The sequence below is a fragment of the Hyperoodon ampullatus genome (genome assembly GCF_949752795.1).
Source record: "Hyperoodon ampullatus genome assembly, chromosome: 9".
NCBI lineage: Eukaryota > Metazoa > Chordata > Mammalia > Artiodactyla > Ziphiidae > Hyperoodon > Hyperoodon ampullatus.
Window position 1 is genome coordinate 1,557,784 of NC_136922.1, and position 21,771 is coordinate 1,579,554.

General features: G+C 46.9%; 1 protein-coding gene across 1 annotated transcript; it reads left to right on the plus strand.

The window, feature by feature from the left end:
* Positions 1-6,312: 6,312 nt before the first annotated feature.
* On the plus strand, positions 6,313-8,404 carry LOC307057942 (spermatogenesis-associated protein 31A6-like; the record flags this gene model as incomplete). The annotated part of the gene is given in 2 exon segments (XM_079711238.1): positions 6,313-7,883; positions 7,885-8,404. Coding segments are annotated over 2 exon segments (2,091 nt in total).
* Between the last annotated feature and the right edge of the window lie 13,367 nt (positions 8,405-21,771).

The window sequence follows — 21,771 nt, forward strand, 5'->3', positions numbered from 1 at the left end:
AGCCACCCCAAAATTTAGGGCTGCACTGCTTACAAGAACCTCAAATTCGGTACACCTTATATATCCCAAGAAAGACAAAAATGGTTCAAGGAATTCTGCTACTTATATACGATGGAATATCTCTCAGCCATGAAATCAATGTCATAAGGCCAGTAGCAGCAAAATGAGTGGATTCAGGTACGATGATTCTAAGTGAAATAAGTCACACCGAAAAAGAAACTTATCATAAGATATCACTTATGAAGTTTCTGTAAAGGTGGCTACACATGAACTGAGTTAGGAAAGAGAACAGAGTCTCACATTTAGAAAAAAACTCTTATGCCTGCTTAAGGGGGAAGGATAGGTGGGGTGATGCATAAGACCAGAGTTTGATATTATCACAGGTACCATTCCAAAACCAAATACAGATTACTCAAGACCTACACCTTCCTCAGGGAATGGGACTCAACACCCCATATACCCCGCAGAGGAATATAGCTGACTAGTAAAAATCTTAAAACCTATGTATTGATATGTCTCCATAAGGGAATCAAGTGTGTCTAGACCGGCAAAAACACGGCAGTGAAAATCAGCTCAAACTCATTATAAAAATGAATTTCAAAAACAAAACAAAAAAAAGGGAAATTCTTTACAATTCCTTCAGGGGCTCTGATGAAACCTGGAATGACCCTGTCTACAATGACAACTGGATGTTTCATAAGGCTGGACACTTGGGACAGAGAGGATTAGTGAGATAGGTTGAGCAAATGCAGGCCGTTTAAAGCAATAATACGTGCCACCCATTCCATGGGTCCCAACTCTCCAGGTTGAAGGGAATATTACTACAGCTATAACATATACGGGAAACCTACAGAATGAACACACTGTGATGGTGAAAGGTTTCTAATACTCTCCTAATATTCCCTCTCCTGGTGCTCAGGTTTGTCTTTCCACCTGCTTTACTATCAAACTCCCAACTTGGTGAGACAGCACCTTTAACCTCCTGGTTCACAAAGGTTGCCAATTTTGCAGAGGATGAAATGGAATAGGGAGAACCAATGAGAGAGTAGCTGTTAGTTATTTGGATGGCACATTTCACTTTAATTTCCTGTCAGGAAGAAGAATTAACCAAAGTTTCAGCCTGCCCGCCGGGAACCAGTATAGATCCTGAACCAAAATTGTGGATTTTTGGTCAGCTCACAAAAAAGAGAGGTGAAAAACGGAGCTCAAGAACACAGCAATTCACAAACTAGCAGTGTAATAAAGGACAACTATCGTCCAAAAATCTGTTGAGGGAAGGCAACGAGGCGGACTTGAAAGTGAGGCAGAATAGCAGGAAACAGATTTCAAGAGGTACGTTGGAATCGCCTTTAAAGCACAGGAAGAGGGGCACAACTTCGACAATGATGCACTTGGCCAAAAAGGGCGTATGCGTTTTCTCCTGAATATATTCAGGAGAAAACGCATACGCCCTTTTTGGCCAAGCAAGCAAGCGGGCAATGCAAATCTGCACTACCAAGGAGTATCATTTCCCACCGGTCAAAAGGGACATCCGAAAAATGTGTAAAAACCAGAAAGGCAAGACAGGCCCTGGAGAAGAGTGAGCCTAGTTATGCTGATAGGACGTATGTAAATTGCCAACTGCCTCTCTGGAGGAGTGCACTGTGTTCCCTAAAACAAGTAAACAACACAGCTACAGAGCCAAGGGCACTTCCAGTCTAGGGAATATACCTTGGCAAAACTGAAAATCAATAAGACACAGCCACCCCAAAATTTACACCTGCACTGCTTATAAGAACCTCGACTTCAGTACACCTTAAATATCCCAGGAAAAACAAAAATGGGTAAAGAAATTGTGGTGTTTACATATAATGGAATATCCCTCAGCCATGAAATCAATGTCATAAGGCCAGTAGCAGCAAACTGAGTGGATTCAGGTATGATGATTCTAAGTGAAATAAGTCACACAGAAAAAGAAACTTACCATAAGATATCACTTATGAAGGTCCGGTAAACATGGCCACACATGAACTGAGTTAGGAAAGAGAACAGAGTCTCACATTTAGAAAACACTCTCATGCCTGCTTAAGGGTGAAGGAGAGGTGGGGTGATGCATAAAACCAGAGTTTGATATTAGCACAGGTACCGTTCCAAAAACCAAATATGGAATAGACAAGATCTACACGTTCCTCAGTGAATGGGACTCAACACACCATATTCCCTGCAGGGGAATATATCTGACTAGTAAGAATCTTAAATCCTATGTATTGATATGTCTCTGTAAGGGAATCAAGTGTGTGTGGTCCGGCATAAACACGGCAGTGAAAATCAGCTCAAACCCATTATAAAAATGAATTTCAAAAATAAAACAAAAAAGACAGGGAAATTCTTTACAATTCCTTCACGGGCTCTTATGAAACCTGGAATGACCCTATCTACAACGACAGCTGGATGTAGCATAAGGCTGGACACTTGGGACTGAGAGGATTGGTGAGATTGGGTGAGCAAATGCAGACCCTTTAAAGCAATAATGCGTGCCACCCATTCCATGGTTCCCAACTATCCAGTTTGAAGGGAATATTACTACAGCTATAACATGTACGGGAAAACTAGAGAATGGACGCACTGTGATGGCGAAATCTTTCTAAATATCTTCTAATATTCCCTCTCCTGGTTCCCTTTAACCTCCCTTTAACCTCCTGGTTCGCACAGGTTGCCAATTTGGCAGAGGATGAAAGGGAAGAGGGAGAACCAATGAGAGAGTAGCTGTTAGGCATTTGGACGGGCACATGTCACTCTAATTTCCCATCAGGAATAAAAACTAACCAATGTCTCAGCCGGAGACACCAAAACCAGTATAGATCCTGAAGCAAACTTGTGGAAAAAACTAAAAATAGAATTACCATATAATCCAGCAATCCCACTACTGGTCAAATACCCAGAGAAAACCATAAATCAAAAATTTGTATTCAACGCATTGTTCATTGCAGCACTATTTACAATTGCCAAGTAATGGAAGCGACCTAAATGCACACAGACAGACGAATGGAAAAAGATGTGGTTCATATACAATCTGGAATATTACTCAGCCGTAAAACGGAATGAAACTGCGTCATATGTAGAGACGTCGATGGATCTAGAGACTGTCATACAGAGTGAAGTAAGTCAGAAAGAGAAAAACAAATATTGTATATTAATGCATATATGTGGAACCTAGAAAAATGGTACAGATGAACCAGTTTGCATGGCAGAAATAGAGACACAGAGGTAGAGAACAAACGTATGGAAACCAAGGGAGGTAACCATGGGGTGGTGGTGTTGGGATGAGTTGGGAGATTGGGATTGACCTGTATACATGTATATGTATAAAATAGATAACTAATAATATCCTGCTGAATAAAAAAATAAATAAAATTACATTTCAAAATTTTTAAAAATAAATAAAATTTAAAAATAATACAGAAACACTTTCTTCCCTTCACACAGATGTATTTATAGGAATGAATTATTTCCATGCTTATATCTTTAAATACATAAAAGAGGAACAAAATCTAACTTGAACCAAAAAAGAAAAAAAAAAAGAACCCACCAGTTATACAGAGTAAAACCATATCATGGCACTTGCTCCAGTGGTAAACAATTCTGAAGTTGGTCAGAGGTGGGGAATCATCTCCCATGCAGTCAGCAGCACCCCCGCAAGGAGCGTCCTCATTACAAAGCTGGGGGACCATGCCGAAGCGTTTGTGAGTAAACGTGAGCCGAGCTCCATACCAACTGCTGCAGAACTGTTTCATCCCTTCCCAGGTAGAAAAACTGAATATGTACAAGGACTTAAAAGCCTAGAGGCAGGGCCGTGGAGCCAAACCAGCGACAGCACACAACCCGACTTGGTGCCTGCAGGAGAGCCAGGATGGTCCTGGCTCTGGGCGCTCTTTTGGAAACTTCCCATTTCACTGCCTAAGATACCCCTCCTGTCCCGGCCCCCACTGCATTTTTTCTTTCTCACGTCTGCCCGGGGAGAGATTCCAGTGGATTGTATGGGTGACACATCCTCTTCTTTACAGGTGGCAGCCCGGCAACTCCTGCAGAAAGTCCAGCAGAGCCCCACTCACACCGGGCCACCCACAGAGCCGTGGCCCCTCACTGCCTCCCACCAGCCCAGCCCCGAGACTGCTGACGGGGCAGAGAATAGGGCGTCAGGCACAGCTGCAGGGGCTCTTGCTGCCTGGAGCAGTGTTTATATTGACCTCAACCCAGGCACACCTGGGGAGGGCTGGCCGGCAGGGTCAGGCTGCCCAGGTCAGCCAATCCTCACCCCTCAGGGACTCACATTGCAGAAAATGGACCTCGCTGAACCGGCCAGGTCCAAGGAACAGGTGTGGGCTCCTGAGAGTCTGGATAGACAAGGGGCTGCAGCTCCGGCTTGTTTTCTCATCCTTTTAACTGGCCCATGAGTGGGAGACAACTTCAAGAAGACCCTCTCCTCATGAGAGGAACCCAGGAGTCAGGGAGAGGAGGGGTGATGGGTGGAGACAGAGGCCTGGTGCCCCGGCCGCAGTGGAAGTGTCTGGAAGACCAGCCAGAGGGAGGCCGCACAGAGTGATGCCCAGGGTCACAGAGCTGTGGGAGCTGCTGTTTGTTAGTTCAAGTCCTGCTCTGAGGTGCTGTGTCAGCTCTGAGTGACAGGTGATCTGGGCTGCTCTGCAATGAGGGCTACGTGCACGGTTCCTGTGTGCCCAGCCCTGCCGGGGTACGTGCCCGGGGGGGCTCCGTATCCTGGGAGGGGCCTGACCACGAGAGCCCCATGGGCTGCGTGGGAGGGGTGGGGGCCTGCCCAGGTGAGCTCCGTATCCTGGGATTGCCCTGACCACGAGAGAACCGTGGGCTGCTGGGGACCTGGTAAACGATGTCAGGGCAGTCAGTGAAGCCCCCGAGGATATACATCCGGTAGTTCCTAATTCCTACACCCTGCTGGTCATTCTACCATCCACCAGGACAGGGTATTCTGCATTAGACTTCAGTGATGCCTTCTTCTGTATTCCATTGGTCCCAGAAAGGCTCTGCTGCCCTAGTAACCAGATTTGGGAATGGAGAAATGCTGCCGCCTTGTGGCCGTTTCGCACAACAGCAGCTTTAAACCCAGTGCTCATGGTCACTAAATAGTCACACTCATTGCAGCCTGTAAATGGCACGTGCCCTGAAAAACAGCCCTGGGGTCGAAAATGGACCCAAAAATTCTAAAGAGGGCAACCATCCAAGAAGACAATTTCAAGAGGTTAATTGTACTCTCCGTTTTTTTCTGTTTTTCTGTACCAGACATTTAAAACGGCCCCTCCGCCATGCCCCGGTCCCCGAGGCCTCCGTTCCCCTGCCTGGGCGGGCGGCGGGGCGCTGCCGGGGCGGGCTGGCCGCGGGGATGGCGGTAAGGCGCAAGCACAAGCGAAGCTGGGCCTCAAGAGGCAGCCCGCGGTCCCCACCCCCGTCTACGGCCATACCACCCTGAACGCGCCCGATCTCGTCTGATCTCGGAAGCTAAGCAGAGTCGGGCCTGGTTAGTACTTGGATGGGAGACCGCCTGGGAATAGCGGGTGCTGTAGGCTTTTGGCCTCCCGCTGCGGCTCCGCCTTCTCCTTTAGTCGCCCGCGGCGGTGGCCGCCAACTCCGCCCCCCGCCGGGCACCGCTGCAGGCCCCACCTCCTCCGGCCCCTCCCACCACAGCGCGCCAGAGGGGCCGCTCCATGCGGCCCGAAGGTGGCCCTGGAAGGCAGCGGCACACCCGACGCTCCGGGGGTGGGCCCGGGTGCCGTCCGTGCGGCCCGCGAGCCCCTCCACCTGCACCTGGCCGGCCCCACCGGCGCCCAGCCCCGGCGCCGCCACCTGTCCGCCAGTGTGGCTCTCCACAGCTCTCTCCGGATAAAGCTGGATAAAGGTCAGGATGGGAAGCAGGGGCAGTGATTCAGCCTCTTGCTCTTAGTGCCCCTCCCCCACACTCAGCAGCCCTTTGTGACAAGGCCACAGCTCTGTGATGCAGGCCTGGGGTTCTGCCATCAAGTGAACTCCCGGTGCTCTGTTGCCTGAGGGCGGCAATGCAGTTCAGAAGACAGAGAATCTCTTTTCTTTGAAAAACATTGTTGCTATCTGGCTGAGATCCAGCCCAACTTCCTGGGGGATTGATATCATCCTTGGCTTCCTGCGTGGACTGGGGCTCTTCCTCACGTTACTCCCCTGCGTCCAGAGTAATCCATTCTTAGCACCACCTAGGAAACCTAGAAACATCAGGAAGCGTCAAGTAGAGCTGAAGGGGAGGAGCAGGAGTATAAGAAAAGTCGATCCATGAAAGCTGGCAGAGATCGCCTGGAAGAACTGGAGGGGACTCACAACCTGGCTTCACCTCTGCAGAGCTGCCTGGGGAGGCTTCCTGGCAAGGGCAACTTTCATCAGCTCTCATGTCAAGACCCTCCTGGTGAGATGTGCAAAGCAGTGCCTGCTGGAGCCTGTGGAGGATACTGCTTGAAGGGTTGGGAACCCTGCAGGAACACCTCCTGTAGGGTTTCCTTCCTGGATCCAGACACTCGAGAGGTGCTGGAAGAACATGTTATAAGGTTTTGGGTAAAGCACGGGTGGACCCTACCCCTCAAGGTCCTCAAGCCCATCAATCTCTTGAAGTCGACAGAGTTCCCACCCTCCACCATCCTGCAGTTAGCCCCGTCCCCTTCAGCCCCCTGCGTATCTGGGTCCCACTCAACAGTCAAGTTTGCTGAGTTCCTGGAGAAACCTCCTCAGGCTCATTCAGGAGAGAAGGTGAGAACAGAAGAGTCCGTTCCTACCCTGAAGAGGCCTCTCCTTGTCCCCTCCACTGTGTGTAAGGAAATCCAGAGTGCCCTGGGAGCGATTCCACCTGGTGACTACCATGGGCCCTCAAAGGCTTCTCTGACTGGACAGCAGGGCAGGCCACCTTCTCAGTCCCTCACACTCAGCCTTGTGGGCAGAACCTGGAAGAGTGAGACTGTGGAATGGGTCAAGAGGGACAGCCTAGAGCCAGGTCCAAGTTCAGCAATGGTCAGGAATGAGCCAAGAGAGGAGAGTGGTGGTCAGGCCTCAGGAGACCCCTGCCATAGGGTAACAGTGATGGAGGTGAACTTAGGATCCCAATCTTTGAGAGGTGAAGAGGCCAGGGAGGCTGTGGAGGCCAAGGAGTCTCCTGCTCTTCAACCACAGTCTAGTGTTATCTTGGAAACCAAAGTGTTGACAAAATCCCAAACCACAAATGTACCTATGAGGAGTTTAGAGGTGCCAGGGGCCAGTAAAAGTTTCCTACTACCTAGAATGTCTGTTTTCCAACATCTAGGTGAGCCATGCCTTAACATGGAGGTTGCTAGTGAGTTTAACTCCAAAGTAAAGGAACAGTCAGACAACCAGCTTCAGGACTTTCCCAAACACAGGTTCCTTGCTGCAGACAACTTGGCTTCTCAGGTGCCTCAGTGCCATCCCCAGAGAGTCCCCACCAGAGACAGGTTAGCTTCCTGGGAGCCAAGTGGCCTTATGGAAGCCCAAAGGAGCAACCTAGGGCAGCAGGAGCCCAAAACTTCAAAACTCCAAGACTCATGGAAGAGCCAGAGCAAGATGATTGCCCCTACTTACAAAAGAGAGGACCGTAGGAGGCATAAACCAGGAGAGCACGAAGAAAGGTTTAAAGAATTAGGGACCTCTCAAGCTGGAAGGATGAGCCGCCCTGCCCAGGTCAGGGGAATAACAGACTCTATTGGGAGCAGATGTCTCCAGCTCATGCCAGAGAAGAAACATAGCCCTCCAGAAAGCCTCTTCAGAAAAAGGATGAGGCTATTTTTAAAGTGGATTTTCCCCAATAAAAAAGTCAATGGTCGAGATGCTCTGCAAAGAAAAAAAAAAGCCGATATCAGCCACTGCCCGGAGTCACGGATCAGGCAAAAGGAGATCAATCTTGAAGAGTGAGACTGCTGAGGGTCAGGCACTCATGACAGCTCTTGGACAGATCGTAGAAGAAAAAAGAGCAATTCACCATGGACTTCATGCCACAAAGTTAAATGAACACAAACTGGAATTCCAAGTCCCAGTATGTGGGGGTTTCTGCTACCATAGGCTTACCTCCTACCCAGAGCAAGGGAGAATGATGGGTTCTACAGCCTGCAGTCATAAAGCCACCTCCAAGGGCCAGAGTTGTTCTGTCAGGGAAAGGGAAGTCAGACACCAACATAGTTTGAAAAGTGTAAGGTTCGACGATGAGCAGCTGGGCCTAAGGTGCCTCCCATCCTTGCCCCCCAAGAAGAGTTTGTTTCCAGTTAGTACCTGCCAGTATGGGCCAAGGATGCCAGGTGCCCCAGCCCACCATAAACACTGTCCAAGGCATTGTCATCTTTGGGGAGGTGTCTTGCCTGGTCGACAGTAAAATCCTTCTTTAGTCTTCCCTTTAGTAGGAAAACATGTCTCCAAGTAAAAATTCAGTCCATGTAGAGAAAATGATTTTCTCATTAGCACATCCAAGATATTTAATGTTCCCCAATACATATATATATATATATATATATATATATATATATATATATATATTTCTAATAAAAGCATAGTGTAATGGCAAAAAAAAAAGAAATTTAAAACGGCATGGAAAAATGCTGAACATTAGGAATAATTAAAGATATGCAAATCCAAATTACAAAAACCTATCCGCTCACACCAGTCAGAATGGCCATCAGCAAGAATTCTGCAAAAAGTAAATGCTGAAGGGGTTTTAGAGAAATGCCTACCCTTGGTCCAAAGTGGGACATGGTAAGAGCCAGTAATGAAAACAAAAATGAGGTGCCTTGTAAAGGTAAATACTGAGCTACCATTCAATCAAGCATACCCACTGCTGGGCCTATCGCCTGAGGGGATGAGAATCAAAAAACCACAGGCTGGGCTTCACTGGTGGCGCAGTGGTTGAGAGTCCGCCTGCCAATGCAGGGGACACGGGTTCACGCTCCGGGTCGGGAAAATCCCACGTGCCGCGGAGCGGCTTGTCCCGTGAGCTATGGCTGCTGGGCCTGCGCGTCCGGAGCCTGTGCTCTGCAATGGGAGGGTCCACCGCAGTGAGAGGCCCACGTACCACACACACAAAAATAAAAAAATAAAAAAGTAAATAAAACACACAGGCTGGCAATCCTCCACTCCAGCAATATTTACCATAGCCAACACTTGGAAGCTACGAAAATGTCCATCAACAGAGGAATGCACAAAGAAGAAGTGGTGCATGTACACAATGGAATATGACTCCAATAAAAAAAATATAAATACAATTTATAAAACAAACATAAGTAAGGAGACATCAGCTTTTGGGGGCACATTCCACTCTAATATATAACCGAGGAACACCACCGCCTGGATGGTCTGTTTCCCTAGTTCCCAGATTGGGAAAAGCAGAAATGCTGCCGCCCTCTGGCCGTTACCTGCAACAGCAGCTTTAAGACCTGTGCTAAGGGTCACTTCATATGTACCAGTACTGGTGGGCTGTAAATGAAACCTGCCCTCAAAATGTCTTGAGGGAGGTAATGGCCAAAATATTTCTAAATGTCACACACACTTCACGAAAACAATTTGAAGAGGTAAGCTGTACTCACAGTTGGAGAAAAAAAGGACATGCCAGAAAGCTCAATTTCAAGGGATTATGAGACGCATGCAAATCCAACCACAAAGTGGTATCAGCTCACACTAGTCAGAATAAACATCAGCAAAAAAACTACAAACAAAAAATGCTGAAGGTGTTGTGGAGAAGTGCATACCCTCAACTTTAAGCGGGACGTAACCTGGTAAGAGCCACTAACGAGAACAGAATGGAGGTGCCTCTCCAAGGTAAACATGTCGCTACCATATGATCCAGCAGGCCCACTCCTGGGCCTATAACGTAAGAAGACAGAATTGGAAAGACACAGGCAGGCAAATGTGCATTGCCGCAGCATTACAATAGCCATGACGTGGAAGCAACCAAAAAGTCCATCAACAGATGAGTGGACAAAGAAGAACTGGTACATGTACAGACAGAATATTAGCCAAGGAAGAAAAGGACACCATGGCATTTGCAGCACCGTAGACGAGTCTAGAGGTGATCACGTGACTTGTAGTAAGTCAGAAAGAGAAAGACACGTATCGTATGATATCACTTATAGGTGTTACCTAAAAATTGATACCAGTGAAGATATTTCCACAGAGAAGGGCAATCACAGATTCATTAAACAAACTTATGGTTCACCAATGGAAAGGTGTGAGGATTGGATACATTAGGAGATTGGGGTTAACAGACATATACAAACACAGGTGAAATATATAATCACCAAAGACCTACAGAATACCAAGAGAAGACTACTCAACCTTCTGTCATAACGTACATGGGAAAAGGATCCCAGGAAGAACAGACATATGTATATGTGTAAAAGAACCACATCTTGCACCCCTGCAACAAGCCAAACATTGTAATCAAACTTGCTGTGATAAAATATAAAAAAATAAATTAAAAAAACGAACAAGAAGTAGTGAGACAAACTTAAGGGGCCTTCTCCTGGCACATTCCATTCTAAATTACAACCTAGAACGCGACTTCCATTGAGGCTCTGTTGCCCTAGTAACCAGATTTGGTAAGGGAGAACTGCTGCCACCTTGTGGCCGTTTCACACAACAGCAGCTTTAATCCCAGCGCTAATGGTCAGTTGACATTCAAAATCATTGCAGGCCTGTAAATGACACCTGCCCTGAAAACAAATCCTGGGGTCATCTATCGACCAAAAATTGCAAAAGGCGTCCAGATTCCAAAACGACACTTTCAAGAGGCATATTTTGTTCTGCATATTTGTTCTGCACGTTAGGGTTCTGCTTCTTTTTCTTTCTTTCTTTCTTTGTTAAAAAAAAACGGGAATGGAAAAAGGCAACCCTCAGAGTGGGAGAAAATATGTGCAAACGAATCCATGGACAAAGGTTTAATCTCCAATATATATAACAGCTCATGCAGCTTAATATTAAAAAAAACCAAACAACCCAATACAAAAACGGGCAGAAGATCTAAATAGACGTTTCTTCAAAGAAGACACAGAGATGACCAAGACGCACATGAAAAGCTGCTCGACATCACTAATTATTAGAGAAATGGAAATCAAAACTACAATGAGGTATCACCTCACACCTGTTAGAATGGGCATCATCAGAAAATCTACAAACAACAAATGCTGGGGAGGGTGTGGACCAAAGGAACCCTCTTCCACTATTGGTGGGAATGTAAATTGATACAGTCACTATGGAGAACAGCATGGAGGTTCCTTAAAAAACTAAAAATAGAATTACCATATGATCCAGCAATCCCACTTCTGGGCATATACCCAGAGAAAACCATAAATCCAAAAGACACATTCACCACAACGTTCATTGCAGCACTATTTACAATAGCCAGGTAACGGAAGCAACCTAAATGCCCACAGACAGATGAATGGATAATGATGTGGTCCATATATAAAATGGAATATTACTCAGCCATAAAAAGGAATGAAACGGGGTCATTTATAGAGACGTCGACGGATCTAGAGACTGTCATACAGAGCGAAGTCAGTCAGAAGGAGAAAAACAAATATTGTATATTAATGCATATATGTGGAACCTAGAAAAATGGTACAGATGACCCGGTTTGCAGGGCAGAAATAGAGACACAGAGGTAGAGGACAAACGTATGGACACCAAGAGGGGGGAAGCCATGGGTTGGTGGTGGTGGGATGAGTTGGGAGATTGGGGTTGTCCTGTATACATGTATATGCATAAAATAGATAACTAATAATAACCTGCTGAATAAAAAAATAAACTTAAATTTCAAAATTTTAAAAAATAAATAAAACTTTAAAATAAAACGGAAAAAAAGTTCTTCCCTTCACACAGATGTATTTATAGGAATGAATTATTTCCATGCTTATATCTATAAATACATAGAAGAGGAATAAAATCTAACTTGAACCAAAAAAGAAAAAAAAAAACCAAAACCCACCAGTTATACACAGGAAAACCCTATCAGGGCACTGGCTCCAGCGGTAAACAATTCTGAAGTTGGTCAGAGGTGGGGAATCATCTCCCATGCAGCCAGCAGCCCCCCCACCCCAACCCCGCAAGGAGCGTCCTCATTGCAAAGCTGGGGGACCGTGCCGAGGCATCTGTGAGTAAACGTGAGCTGAGCCCCAGGCCAGCTGCTGCTGAACCGTTGCCACCCTTCCCAGGTAAAACACCTGAATATGTACAAGGACTTGAAAGCCTAGAGGAAGGGCCGTGGAGCCACACCAGCGACAGCACGCAGGCCGACTTGGTGCCTGCAGGCCAGCCAGGATGGTCCTGGCCCCGGGCGCTCTTCTGCAAGCTTTCCATTTCCCTGCCTGAGATACCCCTCCTGTCCCGGCCCCCACTGCCTTTTTCCTTCCTCACTTCTGCCCGCGGAGAAATGCCAACGGAAGGTATGGGTGACACATCCTCTTCTTTACAGGTGGCAGCCTGGCAACTCCTGCAGAAAGTCCAGCAGAGCCCCACTCACACCGGGCCACCCACAGAGCCGTGGCCCCTCACTGCCTCCCACCAGCCCAGCCCCGAGACTGCTGACGGGGCAGAGAATAGGGCGTCAGGCACAGCTGCAGGGGCTCTTGCTGCCTGGAGCAGTGTTTATATTGACCTCAACCCAGGCACACCTGGGGAGGGCTGGCCGGCAGGGTCAGGCTGCCCAGGTCAGCCAATCCTCACCCCTCAGGGACTCACATTGCAGAAAATGGACCTCGCTGAACCGGCCAGGTCCAAGGAACAGGTGTGGGCTCCTGAGAGTCTGGATAGACAAGGGGCTGCAGCTCCGGCTTGTTTTCTCATCCTTTTAACTGGCCCATGAGTGGGAGACAACTTCAAGAAGACCCTCTACTCATGAGAGGAACCCAGGAGTCAGGGAGAGGAGGGGTGATGGGTGGAGACAGAGGCCTGGTGCCCCGGCCGCAGTGGAAGTGTCTGGAAGACCAGCCAGAGGGAGGCCGCACAGAGTGATGCCCAGGGTCACAGAGCTGTGGGAGCTGCTGTTTGTTAGTTCAAGTCCTGCTCTGAGGTGCTGTGTCAGCTCTGAGTGACAGGTGATCTGGGCTGCTCTGCAATGAGGGCTACGTGCACGGTTCCTGTGTGCCCAGCCCTGCCGGGGTACGTGCCCGGGGGGGCTCTGTATCCTGGGAGGGGCCTGACCACGAGAGCCCCATGGGCTGCGTGGGAGGGGTGGGGGCCTGCCCAGGTGAGCTCCGTATCCTGGGATTGCCCTGACCACGAGAGAACCGTGGGCTGCTGGGGACCTGGTAAACGATGTCAGGGCAGTCAGTGAAGCCCCCGAGGATATACATCCAGTAGTTCTTAATTCCTACACCATTCTGGTCATCGTACCATCCACCAGGACATTGTATTCTGTATTAGACTTAGATGATGCCTTCTTCTGTCTTCCATTACCCCCAGAGTCACAAGAAATTTTGGCTTGTAATTGACACACTCAACATACAACGAAGACAATACTGCTGGGGCTGTCCTGCCCCAAGTGTTCAAAAACCCCCACATCATCTTTGGGGAAACGTTAGCTAAAGACCTAAAAGTTCTACCTCTGGAAAATGGAACCCTCCTTCAATATTCAGATGACATTCTGATCGCCAGCCCTACTAACGAGGGCTCTGAACTACCTAGCCAATAAAGGAGAGAACGTGTCCAAGAAAAAGGCTCAAATATCACAGACTGAGTAACCTGCCTGGGCTTCATTCTCACGGAAGGTCGGAGAAGCCCGTCCCAGGAAAAGGAAGAAGCCATTTGCAGCCTTACCCCTTCTAAAACTAGAAGACAGCTTAGGGGTTCCTGGGGAGCCCGGGGTTTTCTGCATCTGGATCCCTAACTACAGTCTAATAGCTGGGCCTCTATATGAAACACTGACACGAAAAGATGATTATCCTTTTGAATAAGATCCAGAAGCAGCCTTTCAAGAATGGAAAGAGCAGTCAATTCAGAACCTTGCCCTGGAACTCCCTAATTTAGCTAAACCCTTTGACCTTTACATTCCCGGTCAAAGGTTAATCGCCCTTGGAGCATTAGTGCAAAAACTGGGACCACTTGAAATGCAGCAACGGAAGAATGCCCTCCAGGTAGGATATACTATGGTCACCAAGGGCTTTGCCCGCCGCCCCATCAAGCCAGGATACTGGGGGTATCTAAAAAGCTGGAAATCAGCAGCCCGCAAGGCCAGCTCCCTCCTAAGGGAAAAGGACCCCACGTGGTGATCCTAACCACCCATCATGCCCTGAAGTTGCAGGGGTCGCTCCGTGGACACACTGACCTCGAGTGAGGAGGCCCTCCAACTCCAACCTCCAGAGAGACAAACGGGGGCAACGGGCCCCAATGACGACTCATGTGACCATCCCTTGACCTGGAGTTTCTCTCAGAAAACAAGACTGTGCCCCGAAAGAGCAGACTAGTGCTTGCAGGACTTACTGCACCCAGAGGGGAGCTAATAAGCTTGGCGGGGGAAACGTATATCACGCTGTCACCATAGAAAAGCCTACAGACACCGCGGTGATGGCGGCCAGTAAGACCGGCTGGACTCCTGGCTACTTCAGAAGGCCGTTGACTCAGTGGCCGTCATGGTCCTGGATCACCACCGGCCCTGGACTGTCTGGGAGTTGAGCAGGCAGGGCTCTGACACCTGGTGCTGTTTGTACATTAATTCAGGGACCTAATTAAAGAAAGCACAGACTACTGGTCAGAGCATCTAGGCTGGCAGAAACCGTCAGCCTAAGGTCGCCGAACAAATGTGGGGTGGGGTGAAACCTGCCCCCCCAGCGTCTCTGCGCATCTCTTTCCTGGACCCTTAGAGGTCATTAGAATCTATAACACTTCCAATGCTGGTGCTCAGGCGGATGAGAAGTGAGGCAGGAGGCCTGGGGACAATCAACCTCACCTGGAGGCTGCTGGGGAGAAGTTCTGCCCCTCCCCCCCGGGTATGAGGACTCCCAACTCAGCACGAAGCACTTACAGAAGAGGGGTCTGCACCCTCAGCGCCCCAAGAATGAGGAACGGGACAAAAGGCAGAGGAGATGTTTGTCTCCGGCAACGTTCATTAAAAATTCCTGGGAGATAAAAATAGAATCTGGGCGATAAAATAAAGTCTAACCTTTTTTTCCTTTGTGCTTTGTCTAATTTCACGTGCTCCTAGGGTTCCGCATGCAGAGGTCCCACACCCGGCACTTCAGACCCGATTTCCTAGTGCAGAGTGGCTGGGCCGACACCTCAGCTCGCGGAGCCCCATGCAGACTCCGCGACATAGAGCCTGAGCTGCAGCCAACCCGGCCCTCGAGAGCTCCGCCCCCTCCCTCCCACTGACGCTGCCGGGTTCCCTACACAGGAGCCCCGCCCACAGCCTGCGGGGGAGTGCAGGCTCTCACCTCTCCATTCTCTGATCAAAATATAAAATTTTCCTTTGCTTCTGAACCAAACTCAGTCTCGTTCTGTTGGCTCCAATGACACTGGGCAGGGGGACCCCTGTTGGGACCAATTCTGGAGATCAGCAGCAGAATTTGAGAACATTGTAACTTCAGTGAACAGATGTGTGAGCGAAACTGTAATGAACGTAGAGCAGTGTATAAGGCTCATGTAAAATAAGATGTTTCTAACACTTCCATTTGATATTTCCATCACTTGATTATAAGCAAGTTCCGTGGAGAGTTTTTGTCTTGTCAGGTCAAGTTTAGAGAAATTAAGTGATTGTTTTCCAAGGATGTACATATCTAATGATCTTGGCTGAAGCTTCAATCTTCTTTTGAATGCTTTTCCATTGAAAATTACACCATTCTTTCAGCTACCCCATTTCTGAGGAATATAAAATCTTGTAACTTATTGTTACCAAAGGGGAAAGGTGTGGGGAGGGATAATTTAAGTTTTTTGGATTAACACATACACAATGCTATGTATAAAATGGATAATCAACAAGGGCCTACTGTATAGCACAGGGAATTACACTCAATATTTTGTAATAACCTATAAGGGGAAAGAACCTGAAAAAATAGATATGTATATCTACATCATCTACCAAGGCCAGATAAAATGTAACTTAAGCGAGGCTGATGGTGAGCGCTTCTGACCCTCAGTCATCTAAAGCTTGGACTCTGCCTACTGCCCAAGGCCCTTCATGAACATACATTCATGTACCCGTAGCTTAAAACTTCCCCAGGTTTGGGGTTCTGGGAGACACTGATTTGGAAAGATCCCTGGTGTTCCCCTTACTTGCAGGGGACCCTTCCTACTGCTGAAACATGCCTGTCGCACCCAGAGGATGGTACACCATCTGATCAGGAAGAGTTTGGAAAAGGCACCTCATCTCCTCACCTCCAGGTGCTCAGGTTCCCCCCACCAGCCTCTTTCCGAACAATCTCCCCACATAACGAAGTCAGCACCTTCAACATCCAGTTTCACACAGCTTGGAATTTGTCCGGAGGATGAAGGGGAAGTGGGAGAACCATGAGAGACAAGCCCTAGGTGTTTGGACAGGAAAATGCCACTTTAATTTCCATTTAGTAAGAGGAATTAACCAAAGGTTCACCTTGCCCCCGGAACCAGAATAGGGCTTGAAGCAATGCTGCTGTTTTGTTGCTAGATCTCAAAGAAACAAGTTGAAAAATGGAGGTCAGGACCACTGCAATTCACAAATCTGCAGGGTTTAAAATGATACCTATCATCGAAAAATGTCTTGAGGTAAGTCATGGAAAAAGGATTTTAACGAAAGGCACAATTGCAGGAAAGGAATTTCAAGAGGTAGATTGAACTAGCCATTAAAGCACATGAAAAATCAGCTGAACTACACCAATAACACAGTTGTCTAAAAAGGGCGTATGCGTTTTTCCTGAATATATTCAGGAAAAACGCATACGCCCTTTTTGGCCAACAAAACAGGCTGGCCATGCAAATCAACACTACAAAGAGGTATCAATTCGAATCAGTCAGGAGGGCTATCCTCACAAAATGTAAAAACCAGAAATGCAGGACAGGGCTTGGAGAAAGTGGAACCCTGCTACGCTGATGGTGGGAATGTAAATTGCCAACGGCCAGGCTGCAGAAGTGTATTGTGTTTCCTAAAAACATTAAAAAACAGAGCTACAGAGCATACCACACTTGCACTCATGGGCGTATATCCTGTGAAAACCAAAAATCTACAGGACACAAGCACCCCAAAGTTTAGTGCTTCTCTGTTTACAAGAGCCTTGAATTGGATAAAACATAAATGTCCTTGGGGGAAAAAAATGGGTAAAGAAGATGTGGTACTTACAGACAATGGAATATACCTCAGCCAGGAAATCAATGAAATAAGGCCAGTTGGAGCAACTCATGTGGACTTAGGTACTATCATCTAATTGACATAAGTCACACAGAAAAAGAGACTTATCATGAGATATCACTTACAGGTGGAATCTAAAAATGGCTACGCATGAACTAAATTACAAAACAGAAACAGAGTCACACATTTAGAAACCACACTTATGGCTGCTAAAGGTGAAAGGTGGGGTGGGGTGAGGCATAAACCATGAGGTTGAAATTAGCACAGATACGGTTCCACACCAAATAGCTAATCGACAAGACCTACTCTATAGCTCAAAGAACTGGACTCACAATATTCTAGTCACCAGAAAAGAATATATACGACTGGTAAGGATCTAAAAAAGAATTTATTGAGGTCTACCTGTTATTGAATCAAGAAGATGTACAGCAACAAGAAACACAACATTGAAAACCAGCTGTACCCCATTATAAAAATAAGTTACAAAAAAAAATTTTTTAAAGACAGCGAGAGAGAGAGAAAAATTCCTACAGAATTCCTTCAGGGTCTCTGATGCAACCTGGGTTGATCACATCTAGACGCACAGATAGATGGGACTTAAGGATGGACACTCGTGGAGTGAGAAAATTGGCGAGGATGGGCCAGCAAATGCAGCACATTTAGAATAATACTGCCTGGCCCCATTCCAAGGGTGCCAAATCTCCAGGTGCAGGGGAATTTTCCTGGAGCTAAAATATGCACGGGACACACAGAGGATGGTACACCGTCTGATCGGGAAGAGTTTGGAGAAGGCACCTCCTCTCCTAATCTCCTGGCGCTCGGGTCCCAACTCCAGCCTCTTTTCTAACAATCTACTCACCAGCGGAAGTCAGCACCTTCAACATCCTGTTTCTCACAGTTTGGAATTTGTCTGGAGGATGAAGGGGAAGAGAGGAAACAATGAGAGACGAGCCCGAGGTGTCTGAACAGGGACAGGCCTCTCTAATTTCCAATCAGGAAGAGGAATCGACCAAAGGCTCAGCTTGCCACCAAAACCAGAATACGGTTGGAAGCAATCCTGGAAAAATGCCTTGAGATAAGTCACGAAAAAGGACAAGAAAACAAGGCAGGATTGCAGGAAGGGGTTTTCAAGAGGTAGATTGGACTCGCCATGAAAGCAAATGGAAAGGGATAGAACTTCTTCAACGATGCCATTGGCCAAAAAGGGCGTATGCGTTTTTCCTGAACATATTCAGGAAAAACGCTTATGTGCTTTTTCGCCAACCAAAGAGGCACGCAGTGCAAATCAACACTACAAAGAGATATCACTTCACATCACTCCGAAGGCCATCCTCACAAAGTGTAAAAACCAGAACTGCAGCATAGGGCATGGAGAAAAGGGAGCCTTTTTACGGTGATTCTGGGAAGGTAAATTGCCAACGGCTCTCTGGAGAAGTGTATCGTGTTTCCCAAAAAAATCTCAGAAACAAAGCTACAGAGCATACGGCACTTCCACTCATGGGCGTATATCTTGGGAAAAGCAACATTCGACAGGACACAGGCACCACAACGTTTAGTGCTGGTCTGTTTACAAGAGACTTGACTTGGATACAACCGAAATCTCCTTGGAAGGAAAACATGGATAAAGAAGATGTGATACTTATGTACAATGGAATATTACTGAGCAATTATTCAGTGAAATAAGGCCAGTTGCAGCAACTCAGGTGTTCTTAGGTACGATCATTCTCAGTGACATAGTCAGACAGAAAAAGAGACTTATCATAATATATCAGTTATAGGTGGAATATCAACATTGCTACACATGAACTAAATGTCAAAAGAGACACAGAATCACACATTTAGAAAACACACTTATGATTGCTAGAGTGCAAAGGTCAATTGAGGTGAGGCATAAACCAGGAGTTTGAAATGAGCAGATACCGTTCCATAGACCAAATAGGGAATCAACAAGACTTATTCTAAAGCTCAAAGGACTGGACTCAGCACAGTCTACACACCGGAAAAGATTATATATGACTGGTAAGAATCTGAAAAAGAATTAATCGATGTCTCTCTGTAAGTGAATCAAGTGGATGTACAGCAGCAAGAAACACAGCACTGAAAATCAGCTACACTCCATTATAAAAATAAATTTAAAAAGAAGACACTGAATAAGAGATAAATTCCTACAGAATTCTTTCACGGGCTGGGATGAAAGCTGGATTGAGCATATCTAAACACACAGCTGGATGGGACCTAAGGCTGGACACTCGTGGGGCTGAGAGGCTTGGTGAGCATGAGTCAGCGAATGCAGCCCCTTTAGAGTAATACTGCCTGGACCTGATTCCATGGGTCCCAAATCTCCAGATGCAGGCCACCCTTCGTACAGCTAAAACATGCATGGGACACCCAGAGGATGGTACATCATTGGATAGGGAAGAGTTTGAGAAAACTACCTCATCTCCTCACCTCCTAGTGCTCGGGTTCCCACCTCCACCCTCTTTCTTAGCAATCACCCCACTTGGGGAAGTCAGCACCTTCAACACCCTCTTTCGCACACTTTGGAATTTGTCTGGAGGATGAACTGGAACGGGGGGAACAATGCGAGACAACGCCTAGGTGTTTGGACAGGCACATGCCACTCTAATTTCCAATGAGGAAGAGGAATTGACCAAAGGCTCAGCTTGCCCTCGGAACCAGAATAGGGCTTGAAGCAATCCTGCTGTTTGGTGGCCAGTTCGAAAAGAAACAAGTTGAAAAGTGGAGCTCAGGGGCACTGCAATTCACAATCCTGCAGCATTGTAAAAGATACCTAATGTGGAAAAATGCCTTGAAGTAAGTCATGAAAAAGGACTTGAAAGCAAGGCAGAATTGCAGGAACGGGATTTCGAGAGGGAGATTGGTCTCGCCTCGAAAGCACATGGAAAGCGGCAGAACTCCTTCAACGACTTGGATACAACCAAAATCTCCTTGGAAGGAAAACATGGATAAAGAAGATGTGATACTTATGTACAATGGAATATAACTCAGCCATGAAATCAATGAAATAAGGCCAGTTGCAGCAACTCGGGTGTACTTAGGTACGATCATTCTCAGTGACATAAGTCAGACAGAAAAATGAGACTTATCATCAGATATCAGTTATAGGTGGAATATCAAAATTGCGACACATGAACTAAATGTCAAAAGAGACACAGAATCACACATTTAGAAAACACACTTATGACTGCTAGAGTGCAAAGGTCGGTTGAGGTGAGGCATAAACCAGGAGTTTGAAATGAGCACAGATACCCTTCCATAGACCAAATAGGCAATCAACAAGGCTTACTCTAAAGCTCAAAGGACTGGACTCAGCACACTACACACCGGAAAAGATTATATACGACTGGTCAGAATCAGAAAAATAATTTATTGATGTCTCTCTGTAAGTGAATCAAGTGGATGTACAGCAGCAAGAAACATAGCACTGAAAATCACCTACACCCCATTATAAAACATAAATTCCAAAAAACAAACAAACAAAAAAAAACAAAGACAGTGAGTGAGAGATAAATTCTTACAGAATTCGTTCAGGGGCTGTGATGCAACCTCAGTTGAACACATCTAGACCCAGAGTTGGATGGGACCTAAGGCTGGACACTCGTGGGGCTGAGAGGCTTGGTGAGGATGGGTGAGCAAATGCAGCCCCTTTACAGTAATATGCTTGTTCACCCTTCCATAGGTCCGAAATCTCCAGGGGCAGGGGACTCATCCTACAGCTAAAAGATGCATTGGACACCCAGAGTATGGTACACTGTGTGACCGGGAAGAGTTTGGAAAAGGCACCTCATCTCCTCATCTCTTGGTGGTCGGCTTCCCGCCTCGAGCCTCTTTCCTAACTATCTCCCCACTCGGGGACATTAGCACCTTCAACATCCTGTTTCGCAGTTTGGAATTTGTCCAGAGAATGAAGCCGAATGGGGGCAATAAGAGACAAGCCCTAGGTTTTTCAACAGGCACATGCCACTCTAATTTCCAATAAGGAAGAGGATTTGACCAAAGGCTCACCTTGCCCCCGGAATCAGAATAGGGTTTTAAGCAATGCTGCTGTTTTGTGGCCTGTTCCCCACAAAATATGAAAAATCCACCTCAGGGCCCTGAAATTTTCAAACCTTCAAGGTGGTAAAGGATATCTATCATCGAAAAATATCATCGTGAGGTAAGTCTTCGAAAAGGACTTGAAAGCAAGGCAGAATTGCACAGAGGGATTTCAAGAGGTAGACTGGACTCGCAGTTAAAGCACATGAAAAGCGGCTGAACTATGCCAATGATCCATTTGGCCAAAAAGGGGGTATGCGTTTTTTTCTGAATATATTCAGGAAAAATGCATACTCTCTTTTTTGCCAACCAAACAGGGGGGCAACAAATATCAACACTTCGCATCAGTCAGATCGGCCATCATCACAAAGTGTAAAAAC